The sequence below is a fragment of the Sorex fumeus genome, unplaced genomic scaffold, assembly GCF_029834395.1.
Source record: "Sorex fumeus unplaced genomic scaffold, SorFum_2.1 ptg000044l, whole genome shotgun sequence".
Classification (NCBI taxonomy): Eukaryota; Metazoa; Chordata; class Mammalia; order Eulipotyphla; family Soricidae; genus Sorex; species Sorex fumeus.
In genome coordinates, this window is record NW_026606101.1 from 14,732,782 (window position 1) to 14,752,674 (window position 19,893).

General features: G+C 54.9%; 1 protein-coding gene across 1 annotated transcript; it reads right to left on the reverse strand.

The window, feature by feature from the left end:
• Positions 1-14,415: 14,415 nt before the first annotated feature.
• Positions 14,416-19,543, reverse strand: LOC130030119 (sulfiredoxin-1). The gene is made up of 2 exons (XM_056121311.1): positions 19,336-19,543; positions 14,416-16,951 (listed from the first exon to the last, which is right to left on the reverse strand). Exons 1-2 carry the CDS (start codon positions 19,528-19,530, stop codon positions 16,748-16,750), a joined length of 399 nt encoding a protein of 132 aa, XP_055977286.1. The 5' UTR covers positions 19,531-19,543; the 3' UTR covers positions 14,416-16,747.
• Positions 19,544-19,893: the final 350 nt, after the last annotated feature.

A 19,893-nucleotide genomic window follows, 5' to 3' on the forward strand; every position in this document is an offset into this window, starting at 1 on the left:
AGAACCACCCCCATGGACTCAGAACCCCCTCAGACTCAGAACCCGCCCCCAGGCCCAGAACACCCCTGCCCCCACTCCACATTCACCCAGAACGAAAGCCCTCTGCCATCTGCCCCCCGACCCCCCTTCTCCCTGGCTCCCACCCTCGCCCTCTCAGCCCTCACAGCCCTCTCCAGCTGTGTTGCCTCCACGTACACCCTCTGCCCTGGGGCCTCTGAACCATGAACAGTGTCCACTGCCAGTGACGCTTCTCCAGAAGTTAGCTGGGTTGTACCCCATCTGGTTCCTATCTCTGCTCAGAGAGATGTCACCTACTCAGTGAAGGTGACAGTACCCTGTCTGCCTTATTTAACCCAGTGACAACCCCCCACCTGCAAGCTACTTGCTGTCTCAATTTTAAATCTTGCCCTGAGCCTTCTAATTGCCTAACAGACACTTGCTTTCTTTTCTTTCTTTCTTTCTTTCTTTCTTTCTTTCTTTCTTTCTTCCTTCCTTCCTTCCTTCCTTCCTTTCTTCCTCTCTTCTCTTCCTTTCTTCCTTTCTTCCTTTTCTTCTCTTTTTTCTTCCTCTTTCTTTCTCTCTTTCTTCCTTTCCTTCTTTTCTCCTTCCTTCCTTCCTTCCTTCCTTCCTTCCTTCCTTCCTTCCTTCCTTCTTTCCTTCCTTCCTTTCTTCCTCCCTTCCTTTCTTTCTTTGCTTCATCTTTTGGGTCACACCCAGCATTGCTCAGGGCTTATTCCTGCCTCAACCCTCAGGGATCACTCCTGGTGGGCTTGGGGGACCTTATGGGATGCCAGAGATCAAACCAGGCCAGTTTTGTGTAAGACAAGAGCCTTACCTGCTCTATTATCGCTCCAGCCCTAGACAACACAAATTCATGAGCATGTTTACACCTACGGCCTTTCCTACCCTCAAATACCAACCACCAAGGACTTCGGAGCACTCACTCTCCAGAGCAACCTGAGTGCCTGAACTAGCCCTTGACATATGATCCCAGTTTGCTGAATGAATGGAGGAGTTGCAGAAACTCCAGTGTGTGTGTGTGTGTGTGTGTGTGTGTGTGTGTGTGTGTGTGTGAGCGCATGTGCGCTCGGGAGCAGGAGAGAGAGGCTGTCAGCACGGGGAAGCAGATGGGGGTCAGGAAAGGGCAGGACTGGAGGGGCCAGGTTGAGCGAAGGAGGCAGGGCTAGAGGACATCCCAGGGAAGTGAGAGCTGGCTGCCCTGTGGGAGCGCAGAGGATGGGAAAGCCCAGGGCTGGACTTTGAAGCCAGGCACGGGGCATCTCCGGGGGGCCCCCTCCTTCCTGCTCTGGTGTTCCTCCGGCCTGGACTGCCCGTAAACAGGATCTCTGGGCAACTGCCGAGTGGGCCCAGCCCCACTGCCCAGGGACGTGCCTCCCTCCTTCCTGTACTATAAATCGGGGCTCTCCCAGCTGTGACCTCCCAGTCGCTGGGGGAGGAGGTGAAGGGGCGGGTTCTGATACAATGAGTGACGTGGCCTTGAGTGTGGCCTGATGTGGCGATTTTCTTGCCAGCACAGTGGCAACCATTAGGGTAGCAACAATGGCACCACAGCAGGGCTCCAGCACCCCATCCGCAGGCACCAAATCCCAGTTTTGCTGGGAGCTCAGTCTTTCCACCTGTCAAATGGGCCACTGATTCCTAGGACTGTTTCAGAGATTCCAAGTGCAGAGGGGATTCTTAGCACCCAGGAAGCAGGCTAGTTGTTAGTCCTTGTTAACAGTCATTTTTGTGGTCTTGGTGGAGAACAAAATGATATGGAAAAGTTATCTGGGTGTCCAGGGGCCTGGGTAGGGGTGAGCCATGGAATAATACAGCCCAGTTTTCACCCCTGTGCCTTTCATGTACATTTTACTGTGCACCTTGATGAACAAGGCAATCCTCTCCCAATACCTGGGCCAGGTTATCCCTCTGAGCACACAGTTCCCTGAACCGTGCCATGGGGTGATTATTGAACTCGGCAGCCAGAAATGGGGCTGAGATGCATCCAAGCCAGGCACCCCCCCCCCCGCCCCCGTCAGCTGTAGAAAGTAAGCATGTCACTTCGTTGTCCTTAGACGCTCACGAGACAGAGGAGGCATTAGGGTGGTGCTGGCTTTGCATGCAGGTGAGGCAGATTTGATCCCCGGCACCCCACATGGTTCTCTGAACAACGCCAGGAGTAAGCCCTGAGCACCGCCCAGGGTGGCCCCCAAACCTAAACAATGAGAAAAAGAGAAAACAAAACAAGAAAACGGACAGAAAAGGCAGTAAATGAGGAGATAGGTTTAAGCAGAGAGGAGGAGGATGGACGGTTGGGGAAACGGCCAGGGAGGCGCAGGAGAGAACAGACTTGAAGCAAGAGGGTCCCAGTGGGGAGACTGAGGGCCAAGGGAGGAGCTGTGGGCAGGCGTGGCGGCCTGCTGAGCGCAAGGGGAGCAAGAGAAAGCGAAGAGGCTGGAGGTAAGGTGGGGACCTAAAGGGAAAAGGGGGTGACATTTGTCCTGGATTTCCCTAGCAATGGTTTTTACTCATTGGGGGTTAGAAACACAATCAGACTGTGAGGTTTTTGTTTATTTATTTATTTATTTATTTATTTTGATTTTGGGGGTCATAACCCGGCCATGCTTAGGGGTTACTTTTGGCTCTGCACTCAGGAATTACTCCTGACGATGCTCAGGGGATCATAGGGCATGCCAGGGATCAAACTTGGGTCAGCCACATGCAACGCAAATGCCCTCTCCGCTGGCCTATCGCTCCGGTCCCCCAGGTTGTGTTTTTGCAGCAATTTTCTGGCTGCTGAGTGCAGAAGGGAAAAGCAAGAAGACTGGCCAGCTGCAGAGAGGCTGTGCCAAGCGGGGTGAACCAGGCTGCTTGGGCAGGGATGGGGAGAAGTGGCTGAGTTCCAGGTCTATTTTGTTTGCTCAGGGCCACACCCAGCAGTGTTCAGGGCTCACTCCCTCACTCAGGGATCACTCCTGGTGGTGCTCAAGGGACCCTCTGGAGTGCCAGGAATTGAACCAGACGGAGCAGCATGCAAGGCAGAGAAATAACAGGAGGCACTTCTCAGAATGTGGGAGGTGGGCCGAGAGAAGAGCACTTTTAACAAGGCACGAGCAAATCAAGCCAGGCCTGGATGCTATTTCTATTTTATTTCCTTACCTTCCAACTAAGTTTGCTTGTCAGCTGAGCCCCAAACTCCAGCTGTCCTGACTTCGAAACTTTGCTTGTACTATGTCCTCACAAAAATGCATGGCGGGGCTGGAGCAATAGCATAGCGGGTAGGGCGTTTGCCTTGCATGCGGCCGACCCAGGTTCGATTCCCAGCATCCCATATGGTCCTCTGTGCACCGCCCGGAGTAATTCCTGAGTGCCTGAGCCAAGAGTAACCCCTGTACATCGCTAGGTCTGATCAACAACAACAACAAAAAGCACTGCTCTCCCTTTCTCTATTTCAGGAACTCCTACTCATCCATCAAAACCTATCAAAGAGGGGCTGGAGGAATAGCACAGCGGGTAGGGCATTTGCCTTGCACACGGCCAACCCGGGTTTGATTCCCAGTATCCTATATGGTCCCCCAAGCACCACCAGGAGTAATTCCTGAGTACAAAGCCAGGAGTAACCCCTGTGCATCACTGGGTGTGACCCAAAAAGCAAAACAAAAACAAAAATAAACCCTATCAAAGAGTCTCTCCGTGAGATCTTCCCTAACCTTCCACTCCTTCGAAGTTTCACCTCTCCGCTTTTCTGTTTGCCTTACCTGGAGGGTCCCTCCACACTCCTTGCCCCAGCCATGGGTGCCTGGAGAGCAGGAATGGGGTCTGGTTCCTCTCTCTAGACCCCATGCTGAGCCCAGCACCCAGTCCCGATGGGATAAGAGTCAGCCCATGCCACTCTCCTTTGTAGCTTCTGTGAGGTAGCTTAGTACACATGGCCACAGTGATGATGGGATGACAGGATGAAGGAATGGATGCTCGCGGGAGGATGGCTAATCGCATCCAGGCCACTGTCCCACCAGCAGCACAGTCCCAGTGCTGAGTAACAAGCCACAACCCCTTGGTCTTCTCACAGGATTCTAGTCTCCAGCCCTTCTGTCCCGAGAACCCCATCGTGTTGTTGCAGATTTCCTGTGACATCACCCCAAAGGCCAGTTGATCGCCTCTTGAAGGTCAATATTCAAGAGACAATTGTTATTGGGAAGAAAATGGGAAGATGGAGGAATTAGATGGAGGAATCTTACTTTCAGGATGAGATTTGGGGTCTTAAAGGGCTGGTGGAAGAGTGAGGCAAGAGCTGGTGGGGGGCAGGAGCCCAGCTAACACTAGGGCTTTGTTTGACGCAGAGTCACATGTGTAGTTAGAGGAGATCTTGGTAAAACTTAAAATCTTGGAGTGAGGTGGGCTGGTGGGCAGTGTGATGTCATCAGGCTTAAGACACTTGCAACACGGTTGAATTTATTTATTTAATGGTACCAGAAATTAAACCCAGGACTTTACGCATACATCAGCTGAAATGAATTTTTTGTTGTTGGGCTACTCTCAGCAGTGCTCAGGGGTTACTCCTGGCTCTGCATTCAGGGATCACTCCTGGATGGGCTTGGGGGACCATAGAAAGTGCCAGAAATAGAATCTGGATGGGCTGCGTCCAAAGCAAGTGCTCTGCCCACTGTCCTATCTCTCCTGCCCCTTACATCACCTTGTCATTTCGCTCTTCTGTTCTTTGGAACAAGCCTGGAGGCTTTTCTTTGACTTTCATGACATTTTTTATTTTTGGTCTATCTAGCACAGTTATTGTGTTAACTGCTACTCTTTGCATTTTTCTGGTATTTTCCCTCATCATTCACTTCATAACGTGTGCTTAGGAAGGAGTGCTCCAGGATTTATGCAGTGTATAGTTTAGTCCTCACTTCAATGTTCTTGGAAACGGGCCGTAAGCGACAGGACAGCTAGAGAATGACACTTTTCTTGTGTCATTAGCGTCAGTGTTGGCAGAGATGGTTTTGTCCTATTGGTGTAGGCCAGAGAGAGTGAGCACAAAGGTGAGTGCTTTCTGTAGCATGCGGACCCTGGTTTGAGTCCTGACATTGCCTATGATCTGTGTGGCCACTGAGTACTAGGGAGGGTGGCCCCTGGGCACTGCCGTGAGTGCCCACTAAGTGCATCGATGTTGAAGGAAATGATATTATCCAAGGACCTGCATACTTTGGGGTGTTCCTATGCGGGGGGCGTGGGAGGGTGGGCACATGCCATCTGCTAGCCCCGTTTCTGCCTTGCCCGCCTGACTGAGGAGGTAACCATTGCTCTCTCCTTTGCAATTATATCAATGGGGAGGGCAGTGCCTTGCATCTAGGTGAACCACGTGCTTGCGGGAGGATGCTGTGGTTTGTGGAAAATAGGGTCATTGTTGGACCACAGGACACCGAGCATCAACAACAGTCTGACCCAAGAGGGTCCAGCCAGTCCCCCTCTAACCCCGGCCCAACCATCTTGGTCCTTTCCCTGAGCCATCCTTGTTCCTGCTGCGCCCCGTGTCCTTCCAGAAGCTTCCCATGCCCAGACCCAGGTCTTCTTCTCAAGTTATCTGTCTACACTGGTCTCCTCCGTGTCCACTTAATGCTGCAGAGACCATTTCCTACTTGCACATAGACCCCTCTTGCTGACCTCCCAGCCATCTGCTGACCTGAAACGCAATCCCTTCACGTTCTCCATGAAGGAAACTGAGGCCCATTGTGGGGAATGACAGCTGCCCCCCGCCTCCCATCCCAGGATAAAAGACCACAAAGCCGCAAAGGCCAGACCAGGCAGGACCTTGGTCCAGGGACTCGGGCCAACCCGGTGCCCAGACTCCTGTGTGCCTGTGCCCGGCCTGGCTTCTCCGTGTGCCCCTCGCCCTCACCTCGCCAAGGACTTCCCTCCCGCTCCCCGCTGGGCCGGGCCTTGGGAGCCCCATTGATCCTCTGACAGCCCAAGACAGATGGTCAGGGAGTGTGTACTCAGGTGCAGGCAGGGCACATGGAGGCCAGATGAGACGGGCCTGGGGGGGTCAGGGGCCCACGGGGGTGGGGAGCCGGAGGATCCAGCATCCCAGAGACACCTGCCTCCCTGCCCCTCCCCCTCCAGCTCCCGCCCTCCTCCTCTGCCTCCTCCTGCACGGTGGTCCAGAGGCCCAGAGAGGGGGTGGACTGGCGGCCTTCAGAGTGGCACAGACAACTTGGGCTCTGGGGTGTGCCCGGCCCAGTTTGGCTGCAGCTCAGGCCTCCTGGGAGGTTCCGGCCAACCTGGCACCTCCTGAACCTATTTTGCCTTCAGAGGCGCCAGCAGGCTGTGGCGGTCAAGGTCATCATCAGTCCTGCCAATACCTTACCCCACCACTCACTTCCTCTCTGCTGAGGGGCCTGCCCCACTTCCCCACATTTGCAAGGGCAGCAATGGGGGTGGGGCCTGTTCCAGGAGGCACCTGGGTGCAATGGGGGAGGAGCGGGGGGGGGGGGCTGCAAGGAAGCGGGGTGCAGGTACAGGCTGGTCTCTGCTCATGTGTCACCTGGGAAGGGAGCTCCCAGCCTGCTGCCTGCCGGGAGATTCTCATGTCTCCTTCCCGTCATCCGAAATGCACCTCCCACCCCGTGGCCTTGGGAAGATGCCCTAGATGCCCTGTGACACCCCTCAAAGGCCCTTAGGTGGTGTATACACTGTGTAGTGTGCAAGGTGAAGGGGGCAGGGTGGAGGGTGGGACAGGGCAGGGAAGGGAAGGGAAGGGGCTCTGACTCTGCTAAATAGAACTTTGGGGAGCACCACTGGGTCTCAGAGACAGGCTGGGGGTGCAGAAAGGAACGGGAGGAGAGGACACGGGGTTCTGGAGGATGAAGGCTTGGCGGGCTGGGGTGCAGCAATGGGGCTGGGGGAGAGCAGGCCGCGGGAGGAGAGGGTGCAGCTGGGCTTGAGGAAGGGACCACGACCACCGAGCCAGGGGAGCAGCCTGCTCTGCGGGAGGTGGGGGGGCAGCCCCCAGCTTCTTCCCAGCTGACAGCCCCGAGAGCTAATTATCATTAATGAGCAGCTGGGCTGGTTTCCTGGGACTGGCGGTCACAGCGCTAATCAGCACATCAGCACCGCCGAGATGGGCATGGGGGGGTGGCAAGGCAGGACTGTCTCCTGGCCCTGGGGGGGCTGCAGATTAGGACACTGCCGGAAGCAGGGGGCTGGCCTCCACTACCTGTCCTGGGCGCAGCAGGGTGGGTGGGGGGCAGCTGGGGAGGGAAGTGGCTTGGACCCCGACAAACCCTAGGGCTTTCAGTCCTGTAGACTGTGGGGCTAGCCAGACGGAGCAGGGTGCTTATCCATGTGCTCCATCATCCCCCACTCACCTTGCCCCGCCTCTCACCGTGGACCCCATGAGGTCACGACTATCATCAGCCCCATTGTACAGATGAGGGAGGGATGGGTGGGTCCCAGCCAGGGAGCTCGGCTGCAGACACTGGAGCCCAGTCACTGGAGTGGACAAGGAGCACTCCCACCCAGGGGAGCACTCCCACTCAGGGGAGCACTCCCACTCAGGGGAGCACTCCCACTCAGGGGAGCACTCCCACTCAGGGGAGCACTTCAACACAGGGGAGCACTCTGACCCAGGCTTCCCCGCTGCACAGGGGGGCTTGCCTGTCCTGCTCCCACCCCATTCCCCTCTCTGCGGGGATGTTGGTATGTTTGGTGCCCCCAGCAGAGCCAAGAGGTGAGACTTAAGTATAAATAAATAAACAGGGAGCAGATGGTGGGGTGGGGGGCTGAGACCGCAGGGCCAGAGCCTCCCGCTCCTCCCTGGGAAAACACTGCTGGTCCGGAGCAAATGGATTCCAGACTCGGGACCTAGGAGGCCCATCCCCAGGACCGCGCTCCCGTCTGCTACTCTGGGACGTGGTCCAGTCCTTGGGAGAAATGGCGGGCTGGGGTCTTTCAAGTCCTAGATTCTGCCAATTCTTTAGTTCCCTCTCTTCTTCCTGTGTGACCTTCAGCAAGTCACAGTACCTCTCTGTGCTCCATTTCTCCAGCTGTCCAATGAGTGGAGGGAGGGGGTGAAATTATTGCTGAAGGGCCACCTCCTCTGGGAAGCCTTCTGTAATTGCTCAAGGCAAACTTTGTTGGCACAACAACTTAGAATACTAAGATATGGGCATTTAATTTCTCAAAAACCCATTCAACAGATTCTTCACTCTGTGTCTTCTCTGCACTCGGCATTAAGGTGCCGTCCCTGCCCCGCAGCTGACCGTGCATGGAGGACAGTTTTTCTCTGTAGTTCCAGCAGCCAGCTAAGAGCAGTGATGACTAAGCACTTGTCATGTGAGAGAATGCAGGAATGACTGAGTGGACGAGAGGGTTATGAGAAGCTGCCGTGTTTACCAGACGGAACCTGCACCACTTGGGGAAGGGGGAGAGTGGACAAAGGATAGTGTGAGAGAAGAGCAAGAAGGTCATCTTGGATATATGTTTTGGGGGTGTGTGGGGGGTGGTTTCTGTGCCACACCAGACAGTGCTCAGGGCTTACTCCTGGCTCTGAGCTCAGGGATCACTCATGGTGGGGATCAGGGGCCAGGGATCGAATCCAGGTCATAACATCTATGAATCTCCTCTCTCTCTCTCTCTCTCTCCCCCTCCCTCCCACTCTCTCTCTCACTCTCACTCTCTCCTCTCTTTCTCTCTCTCCTCTCTCTTTCTTCCCTTCTTTCTCATTCATCTAGAGAAAATTAATTAGTCTTGGGTTCAGAACTTCTGCAGGCAGTGCTATCCAGCAAAAATTTGAAAGCGTTTTTCTTTTCATTTTACTTTTAATTTTTGTTAGTATTTTGTTTTTGAGCCACACCCCTGCTCAGCGTTTATTCCTGACTCTGCACTCAGGAATGACTCCTGGGAGTCATTCCTGGGATGTCAGGGATCAAACCTGGGTCAACCATGTGCAAGGTGAACTCCTACCCACTGTACTGTCTCGAGACCAGTTACTTTATATTTTTGCTAAGGGATTCAGATTTTTCATTTCAGTTTGAATGATGGGAGCGCACAATGCAGACACCCTGAAGAAATGTTTCTGATAAAGGAATTGTTGAGGACCAAGGTCACCATGGGGATCTATGAGAGATAAAGGAAATTTGGGGTGAGGGCATGTTCTGTGTTTTATTGTGGTGGTGGTTACAAGTCAAGATGCACTGCACTGCACTGCCCTCCCGTTGCATCCTACAAAAAACAATCCAAATTAAAAAAATTTTTAAAAAGATTTGTCGCACTGTTTATTGGTTATTGACGAGTTTACTGATTATTTATTGATAAGTTTAGTGATTCATATTAGACTTCCACATGCTCACCTTTATATCCGTGCAGAAAATTCAGAGTAACACTCTATACATTTTATTTTATTATTTGGGTAGGGGGATGAGCCACACCCATCTGTGTTCAGAGTTTACTCTGACTCTGTGCTCTAGGATCACTCCTGGCAGGCTCAGGGGACCCTATGGGGTGCTGGATCAAACTTGGGTCAGCTGCGTGAACAGCAAGCACCCTACCCGCTGTACTATGACTCAAGTCCATCATCTGTGTGTTTTATTTATTTATTTATATTTATTTATGGCTTTTGGAAATCACACCCAGTGATGCTCAGAGATTACGCCTGGCTCTGCACTCAGAAATTTCTTCTGGTGGTGCTCAGAGGACCATATGGGATGCTGGCGACCAAAACCAGCTCAGCTGCGTGCAAGGCAAATGCCCTACCCACTGTATAAATGTTCCAGCCCTATCTGTGCATTTTATTTTTTTTTCTTTTTGGGTCACACCCAGTGATACACAGGGGTTACTCCTGGCTCAAGCACTCAGGAATTACTCCTGGCAGTGCTCGGGGATCATATGGGATGCTGGGAATTGAACCCAGGTTGGCTGCATGCAAGGCAAACGCCCTACCCGCTGTGCTCTCGCTCCAGCCCCCCTATCTGTGCATTTTAAATGGATGCATTTTAAGATAAGTAAAGGATACTTTCACAAAGTTGATTTCAAGCACGTAAATTGAAATTATTCTCTCCAGGCTGACTTAAGATGGCCTGTGCCTAAGATATTTTGTGCTTGAGATACTAACAACAGGAGGCCGGAGTGACAGTAAGGGGTCAGGTGTGTGCCTTTCACATGGTCAATGAGTTTAATTCCTGGCATCAAACAAATCTCAGTCCCCTGAGCACTGCCAGAAGTGACCCCTGTTCAGAGCCAGCAGTAGCCCCCCAGCACAGTTGGGAGTGGCCCCCAAACAAACAAATAATATTAAGAACAGGTGCTTTGGGTGTAGACAAAGTCATGAAGACAATCTACCACACGGTGAAGTTGGGCTCAACAACTAAACGGGCAGCGGGAAGACAGAGTGAATGAATGAGCGAACGAACGAATGAATGAATGAATGAATGAGTGGATAAAAGGTAAGTGCACAAGTAAATTAACACCAACACGCCACTCCCCACAGTAACAAAGCTGTTCCCCACAGCTTCAGCACGACAGATTGATGGACAAGGGTCCCTTCTCAGGCTGGAGTGATAGCACAGCGGGTAGGGCGGTTGCCTAGCACGCAGCCGACCCGGGTTCGAGTCCCAGCATCCCATATGGTCCCCTGAGCACCGCCAGGAGTCATTCCCAAGTGCATGAGCCAGGAGTAACCTGTGTGCATTGCCGGGTGTGACCCAAAAAGAAAAAAAAAGAGGGGGCCTTCTCCACCTGGGGCTCCTGCCCAGGGTGCTTTGGGACTCACGTTACAGCCTTCAGGGGCCTGAGCACTAGGCCCGCGCGATTTTCCCTTGTATTAGCTGACACCCCTGCTCATCACTTGTCCTCTGCGATGTCCCAGACCCTTTACTTAGGGACCCACCCCCTCCATCCGCTGGTTCATTCGCTCATTTGTTCAGTCTCAGAGCACCAATGACTGGCCGCAGCATCCCCCACCCCACCCGGGCTCAGCACCTGGACGGGACGCACCTGCCGCCGCTCACCCCGCGCCCGCGGGCCCAGCACGAGCCCCCGGGCGGGCGCTCCGAGAACCCGCGCGCGGGAGCGCTGGGGAGAGACGGCGCGGACCGGGGCAGCCCGGGGAGCCCCGGGGGAGGCGGCGGCGGGCCTGGAAGACATTACACGGCTGTCGGCCGGGGGGCGTCGCCGCGAGTTCCGGAGGGTCCCGGCGCGGACGCGGGGGAGGGGGCTGCACAAAGCGCGCTTTGTTCCCGCCGCCCCCGGGCTGGAACCAATGGATTGGCGGCAGCTGAGGTCATCCGTCAGGCAGCGCCGGGGGTCAGGCCCGGGAAGGGGCCCGCGGGGATGGGGGGTGGGGGCGCTGGGGACCCCCGGGCAGGTCAGCGTGGGGCACCGGTCCCAGCCTCAGTTTCCCCGTTTGTCTAACTGGGAAGACGGTTTCTGCCCTGACCACCCCAGCGGCAGGTACGGGGCGCCACCGGCCTGCTCCATCGAAGAGGGAGGGTAGGGATGAGAACCCCAAAGTCTGGGTGGGGAGTGGAGGCTGGTGGGTTTGTGGCTCACAGACACCTGGGTGTGCAGGAGTGGGGGGGGGGGCGCAGACGCTGGGGTGTCCGGGTTCTCTGCTTGGACCCTGGACTCCAGGCTTGGTCTGCCTTTGGTCAGGCCTTCTGGAGTTCCTTGGAACCATCCTCTGTGGCCCCTTGTGCAGCGTAGACCTGCCTCCACACACCAGGCACTTTTCTGATTGGAGGCAGGTGAAGTCTGAACACTTCCTTCTACCCCTGCAAACTCACTTATACCCCACCAGTGTGCCTGTTCCCCAGATGATGAGACGGTTGGCTTTTAAACACTGCTGAGGGGCTGGAGTGATAGCACAGCGGGTGGGGCGTTTGCCTTGCACGTGGCCGACCCGGGTTCAATTCCAAGTATCCCATGTGGTCCCTTGAGTACCGCCAGGAGTAATTCCCAAGTGCAAAGCCAGGAAAAACCCCTGTGCATCGCTGGGTGTGACCCAAAAAGCAAAAAACAAACAAACAAGAAAACACTACTGAGACCATCAAGGAGCCCCAGAAATTGTCAAAAGGTAAGTGAGTGTGTGTGTGTGTGTGATATGTAGGATTTCTGGAGATGGGCTTATGGTTTTCTTCAAATTCCCAGATTGGTATGTTCATGACCCAAGACAGGTCAAGAGCAAAGTTCCTAGTTAACGTTTACAGAGATGACTTCCCAAAGTCCGTGCACAGGAGTGCTTCTGTCTCACACAGCTGTTTTGTTACAGTTGTCCCTCCCAAGAGGGATAGATGCCAAGACCCCCAAGTGTACCAATATCCAAAGATGTTCAGTCCCTTATATAAGTCACCTCTAGATTATGGATAAAGCCTACTTGAGGGGCTGGAGTGATAGTACAGTGGTAGGGTGCTTGCCTTGCGTGCATCTGACTGAGGGTTGATCCCAGGCACCCCATATGGTCCTCTGAGCACAGCCAGGAGTGACCCCTGAGTGCAAAGCAGGAATAAGTCCTGAGCACAGCTGGGAGTGACCCCAAATCAAACAACAACAAAAAACTAGTAGAAGGTTTGCAAATAAGTGTTAGACTGTATGGGGTAGGCCACAGCATGAGGAGAGCTAGTGTTTGTTCAGTACAGACATGACCATCAAAGCTCTATGAGCATCGCCCTGTTTTCTCGGCAGTTAATTGAATCCACGGACATGAAAACCTTGGAAGCAGAGAAACAACTGCTACTTAACTCTTTAAAAAATTATGTAACCCGTGGTGGTGGAAAATGGGCACTGGTGGAGGGATGGGGACTCGATCATTGTATAACTGAAACCCAAGCACAAAAATTTGTAAGTCTATAACTGTACCTCACGGTGTTTCACTAATAAAAAAATAAATAAATAAATAAAATTAAAAATTATGTAAAAAGTTAAAGAAAAAAATAAACCATTTAACTTACAAAAATATGTATACATTGGCTAAAGCAATAATGCTTCACATGGACTTATAGGAATGGAAAGTTTATACTAAGAAATAGCTTATGGCTATACGATATTACATTCAAATGCACGAAAATGTGTGTTTGGGGATATGTATCCAGACGTGCAGGGTACTCTGGAAACAATCTGCAGGAGCTACAAGAAACAACAGGTTTAATATTAATAATTCCTAATCCCATGTCTGTTATTTGAATATGGTAAACCGTCAGAGCACTTTTTTTTCTTTTGGGGGTCACACCCGGCAATACTCAGGGCTTGTTCCTGGCTCTGCACACAGGACTTACTTAGGGGACCATATGTCGTGCAAAGGATTGAACCCAGGTCGGCTGTCCTACATCTGTATTATCTCTCCAACCCACTATGTTAATTGTTAAAGGGGAATATACTCACATAATGTGTGCAATTAAAAAAGATGTATTAAAAAGTCTGCCGTGAAGATTAAGGGCCCCCTCCCTACACATTGCCTTTCTCTGGACCCAGGTTCGTTGGAGCTGCAGTTTGTTGGCTGAACACACGCAGAGTAGCGTCAGGGGCATGTGACTCCGTCTGGAGCACCTGGAGGCTCCTTGGAGGAGGTGTTGCAGAGCTGGAGATCAGAACCTTCAGTATAGAGAATAGGAGACAGGCCTGGGGATACTCTGTGTACCAGGCCACCAGACTGAGCGAACAGGACAGGTAGAACCTGCAGGGCCAGATTTACACCTGTTTCTTTCCTTACCACGTGTGGCTTGGCCAGGGCATGGGGCACCTCCCCTGCACCCGTTAGCGCTGACCCGCGGGTTCCGGCACGTTGGAGAGTAGCGCCACCTGCTGGTATAAATAGGAAGCGCAGCTCTCAGCCTTTGAAAACAAGCAGGTTGGATCCCTCAAGCCCCACCCAGCTCCTTTTCGTCCATCACAAGCGACCCTCTTACTAGCAGTTTGTTCCACATCGCCCCCTTGTGTCTGCTAATATCCCTTGCACCACCTGCGTGGGTCTTGACCTGTAAGAAGCAAGAGCCCTTCCGCGAAAGGGCAACCACCCCTGTACTCTCCCAGAAAGGGAAGTAATTGATTATCATGACAAGGAGGCACCTTGAGATAAGGATGTCAAAGTCTGTGTTCCACTTCCTTGCACTTGGGAGTAAAGAGCCAATTGGTCGGCTTGCCCAGTGTCCTGTGGTGAATGGGCACCAAGCTGGCCCCAGAACACGGATCTCTGGGTACTCAGCTAGCAGACTTCTCTTCCACCAGGTGGGGTGACCCTATCTGTAAACAGCCCATGTCAGCTGGACCCATGGTTCCCAGCCTGTAGTTCACGAACGGCAGCATCAGCGAGACGAAGGAACTTGTCTGTTCACAAATGCTGAGGCTTCACCCCAGACCACTGAATCTGAAACTGGGGGGTGAGGACCACTTGAGAACCATGGTCACTGGCCTAAAGCAACAACTCCTCTCTCTTAGTCACAACTTTATTTTGGAATGATTTTTGTTTGACAGTAGGGTTCCAAAGTTAGTACAGGGAGTTCCCATTCTCAACATCGGTGTATAAACTCGCATGTGGACTTTACTCAGATTTCCGGTTTTCCCATGAACGCCCCTGCCCCCCAGCTCTGATCCACTCTGGGAGATCATCCTGCATTTAGGGATAGTGAGCTGGCCAGACTGAGATATTCAAATGCCAAGTGACCACGTTCCCCAAGCAGGGCAGTGGGTATGTGCCATCTGCCTCACTCTGCTCTCGTCCTCCTCCTCTTCCTCCATGAGTTCAGAAGCTCCCTTGGAATGTCCCACCTGGCCTGACCCTGTCCCATCCCATCAGGATGGAGATTCTCTCACTAGCGTGGGCCTGGCCCTGGAGGAGAGACCCCCTGCCCCACCACCTCGTTCCCTCTAGAGGGCCAGGACAATGTCTTAGTGACTTCGGTCTGGGCAGAGCAAGGCCCTATGCTGAGGAGAAACAGTGAGCAAGACTGCTATTTGCTTACACAGCATCATCTTGGAGGGATGGAAAATGACCCAGAGCTTCAGCAGTTTCTCCTTCAGGCCCATTTCCTCACTCTCTGAATCTGGGTCAGTCTTATTATTTGCTCTGGCCAGAAGTAACTTAGCAAAGTGATGTGGCGGGTTTCAGGGGCTAGAATTTTAAAAGCCTGTAAGGGGCTGGAGAAATCGTACAGTTTGTAGGGTGCTCACCTTGCCTGCAGCCACATGGGTTGGATCCCCGCCACTCCCTATGGTTCCCTGAGCCCTGCCAGAAGAGATCCCTGAGCACAGAGCCAGGCGTAAACCCTAAGCACCGCCAGGTATGGCCCCAAACCCAAAACAAAATAACATATAAAGTCTTCACGTTCTTCCTTTCTGGGATCCCTGAGGCCATCCCGCAAGTGAGCCTCAGTCCATCTGCTGCAGGTCACCTAGAACCAAGGCACCCAGCCAATAGCAGGACCCCAGAGTAAGGCTCCCCTAGGCCCAGCTCCATCTGACACTGACCGCTGATGGTACACAGACCCATGAGTGGCCCGTGGTGAGGCCAGCAGAACTATTGGAAAGAGGCCAGCCAAACCACCAACTCACAATACTGTGAGGAAAAAAACATATTTTTAAATTAAAAATATTATTTCCCGGCCAGAGTGACAGTACAGCAGGTAGGGCGCTTGCCTTACATGCAAGCAACCTGAGTTTGGTCCTCTACATCCCATATGGTCCCTCAAGCACCATCAGGAGTGGACCCTGAGCGCAGAGCCAGGAGTAACCCCTGAGCATCGCTAGGTGTGACCCCAAAACAAACAAACCAGATTATTACTTTCATAGTTGCCACCCCAGTGATGTTCCACCCCTTCTAATGGTTCTAATGCCCGAGTTTTAGCAGTGCAGTGCTCAGGGAGCACCAGGGACACACCTGCCAGCACCTGGAGGCCCATGTAGTTCGGGGGATCGACTTGGGGTCTCACACATGGGCTTGAACTCTTCAGCTCTCTTCCCAGCCAAGGTAACTGGTTCTCAGCTGCTAACTTTGGGGCTGGTTTGTTACATGGCAAAGGTTACCTGACACAATTTCTCCTTGTTTTTCTCAGCAGGGGGATTTCAATTTTAATTCAGGAAGGCAGGGGCCAACCCCAGGAAGCAGTTACTGTACTCAAGTATGCCAATTCCTCGCTTGCTCTGCAGCTCGGGGTGGCAATGGCTTCGGTTTGAGCCAAGGGAATGTTTAGGGGCTGCAAACAGGAAAGAGGCCTCTTAAGGTCAGGTGACAGACCCAGCCGGTTTGGTCTGTCCTCCTCCCCGCCCTGCTTATCTTCCTAGGACACAGGCATGATTCCTGGCAGGAGAGCAGTCACCCTGGAACCCGGAAATGAAGGAAAGAGCAGAAGGACCCCAGAGACGGGCCCCACCTCCTCTGAGATGCTGTACCTACACCCGTCTCCAGCACTCAGACTACATGGCAAAACAGACTTCCATCGGGTTCCCTTTACTGACAGCTGAGGGCATGCCACACACCGGGGCAGTTAAAGACAGAAATGCAAGGGGGGACCTTGTCCTTGGGAGTCTGGAGCCAGCAGCCCATGGTGCCCAGTGCCATCCTCAAGGGTGGTTTACAGCCAGGACATGCCCCACTGCCACAAGGCAGGGTCTGGGGTCCCCAGGCTGTTCAGTGGTGAGTCCGAGAGCCGAGAGGGATTTGGCAGCAGGCGGGAAAGTCCGGCCCCCTGCTCTGCCTCCTTCAGATCCAGCTGGTGGAAGCTGCGTGTGTCTTCTGGGCCCTTGGGCGCCCTGGCAAGTAACCAGGTTATTGCAAGTCCGGTGTGGACGCGCCCAGGTACACCCTTAGGTCCGAGAGGGTGGACTGGACAAGCTTGGCGGGGATGGTCTCTCGCTGCAGCTGCTGGTACGCTGCATAGCGGTGGCAGCCCCCGAAGGAATAAAAGTAATCCCCACCCTGCGCCCCTTTGATCCAGAGGACGTCGATGGGGGGTACACTGTCCGGGTCCTCCTGGAGAGAAGGGACACAGGGTTAGTATGCACAGCACCCCACTCTACAGTTTGCAAAGCAATTTTTTTTTTGCGGGGAGGACTCTCAGGCAGTGCTCAGGAGGTGTGAAACCCCCCCCCCCCCACTGCGATTCTCAACCAGCTGGGTGGTAGGTTCAGCACAAGAACCTGAAATGTGATGCCACTTGGGTCCTGCAAGAATGAGCAGCGGCAATACCTAGTCCTCCAGGACCACCCCCAGCGGTACTCTGGGCACCAAGCGGGGCCAGCAAATGAACCCAGGTCAGGCACGCACGCTCGCCTGACACATGCCCTAATTGCTTCATGGTCTCCTGCCCCGTGCAAAACGCCTTTAGTTCCCCTGTATGAAGCTCCATGACGGTGCTCACAGGGGCTCTGGCTGGCGTGGAAATCAGCCGCGGTGAGGATATTTGTTTTAGTTTTGAGGCCACATCCGGTGATGCTCAGTGACTCGTGGCTCTGCACTCAGAAATCACTCCCAACATTGCTCTGGGACTATATGGGATGCTGGGGATTGAACCCAGGTTGACCACACAGATGCAAAGCAAGCGCCCTACCCACTGTACTACCGCTTCCGCCCATGGTAAGGATATTTACACCAGAGAAATGGGCAGCTGCTCCAAGCCCAGGCTTTGCCGCCCCTGATGGTGACTGAGCTGTTAAACAGTTATCAACAGCCAGTGCCTCTGTCCTAGACTCGGCCAGACACAGCTCCCGTGCTCACGGGGCAACGGTCTCGCAGGGCAGAAGGAAGAAGCTCAAGTTACTGCATGCTAAGGAGACAACAGCACAGGTGGTACCGCAGGGCAGGGCGGGGGCACAAAATTTCCCCAAGGGGGCAGTGAGGCAGTGGGGCCCCTCCTGGGACAGTCGACTTGGGAGGATGAGTGGTGGAGTTGGCTAGAGTGTCTTAACCGCCCGTTGGGAACCTCTGCTCTGCCACCCCGCAACCTTGAGACCTGGGACAGCTCATGTCCTGGTGCCTTGGAGGCCCCGTCTGTCAATGTGGAAGCCCCCACTGGCCTCGGAAAACTGGAGCGAAAAACGAGTGAATGCGTACAAAGTGCTCAGTGAGGAATAGTACAGTGGGTAAGGCCTTGTTCGACCTAGGTTTGATGCCCAGCACCACTTGTGGTTCCCTGAGCCCCACCAGGAGCGACCCTGAGCACAGAGCCAGTGTTAGCCCTGAGCACTGCCGGATGTGACCCTAAGCCAAGCAACCAACCAAACGTTTAGCCAGAGGAGTGAGAACAGAGAGGATGCAGGGCAGGCAGGTAGGCAGCTGGGAGTGCCCGCAGGGGCTATCACTTATGGGACTGGGAGATTTTCTGCCAAAAAACACGCGAAGCAAAGAAAAAAAGTGCCCCCCCCCACTGCTACCCCAAAAGGCCTGTAAAGATTAAGCTGGGGGGAGCAGGGGAGAAGGGGAGTTAATAGAATGCGTTGCGTTGCACACTGTGGGCCTGGGTTCCCCTATGGTCCCCTGAACCCCGCCAGGACTAACTCTGAGGACAGAGCCAGGAGTTAAGTCCTGAGCATTGCCAGGCGTGGCCCCAAAACAAAACAAAAAATTAAGTTCCTGTTCCTTCAGAGTTCAGGTGAGTTGGGGCAAACAGCTGAGAAAACCTACCCACTAAATGCGTGCTGTAACTCTGGGGGGCTTTTTCTGGAGATACTTCCACTTAAGAGGTGAGTGCTAGGGAGCAGGGAGGCGGGCCTGCTTGGGGGCGGGCTGTGTGGTCCTTTAGGGAGAGGGACCAGCAGGGGAGATCATGGGGCCGAAAGAGATACTGGCTCATGGGTCTGGGGACAGGGGGAGGGGGCCTGGCCCTCCCTCCTGTGGTCACCTTCCAAGGGGAATCCAGCCCACGCCCACCAAACCCGAGCCCATGCCCACCAAACCCGACCTGGGTCCCTCCCTCCCCGAAACTTCCTGCTAGGGTCACTCCAGCAGTCCGCTGCCCCTCTGCTGGGGGCTGGCCTGTCCCCTCCCAGCTGCAACCCCAGCAGAGGTGACACTGTCGCTTCCACTGCCACGAACTCACAGGGGCCACTTCCTAACAGCCTGACCTTGAGCAGGGCACTCAGCCTCCTCCTCTGTGACGGAGGGACGGTCAGTATGCAGCGCCCAGTATGATGGGCCCGGGGGCAGGGGCTGACTCTTCACCAAGTTAGCCCTCCTTACTGGGTACGTTCTCGCGGCTCAGCGTGGGGGGCGGGGAGACCCCGAGGCGCAGAGCCTTGCTCAAGGTCACACCGCGAGTGCTGAGCTCCTGCGGCCGGTGGGGGACCACCCCCACCCACCTACCCAAGCCACCCCGATCCCGCGCACCCTCCCTCCTCGCGCCGCCCGGGGCCCCTCACCCGGATGGTGTCCACGAGACTCTGCACCTTGGCCGGGTCCAGCACGGAGGGCAGCGGGCGGATGAGCACCCGGAGCGGCACGTTGTGCACGGCGGCGATGCAGCCCGAGTGGATGCTGCCGCCCTGGGCGGGCCCCTCGGGCGCCCCGCGGTGCGGCCCGGGCCTCCCGAGCGCTCCCCCGGCGCGGAGTCCCATCGCGGGCGGCGGGCGGCGGGCGGCGGCTGGGGCGGGCGCGCCGCCTCCCGGGCCTTTAAGCCGGCCGGGCCGTACCACCAGCGCGCGCGGCGGGGAGAGGCCGGGGCGCGCGCGGCTCCCCGCGGGACGCGCTCCCCGCGCGCGCCGGGCCGGGCCGCCCCGCGGAGGGGGGGCGCTCGCTCGGGGCGGGGGGGCCCGGCCGCCGCGCTCGGGGGGGCGCTGGAGGCGGGGAGAGGAGGGGCGGGGGCCCTGCGGCCGCGCTGGGTCCGGCCGGTGGAAGCGCCGGGGCGGGCTGACTCAGGGTGAGTTTGCAGAGTCGCGGCTGACGCACAATCGGGGTGACTCACGGGCTCGGCGCGGGCC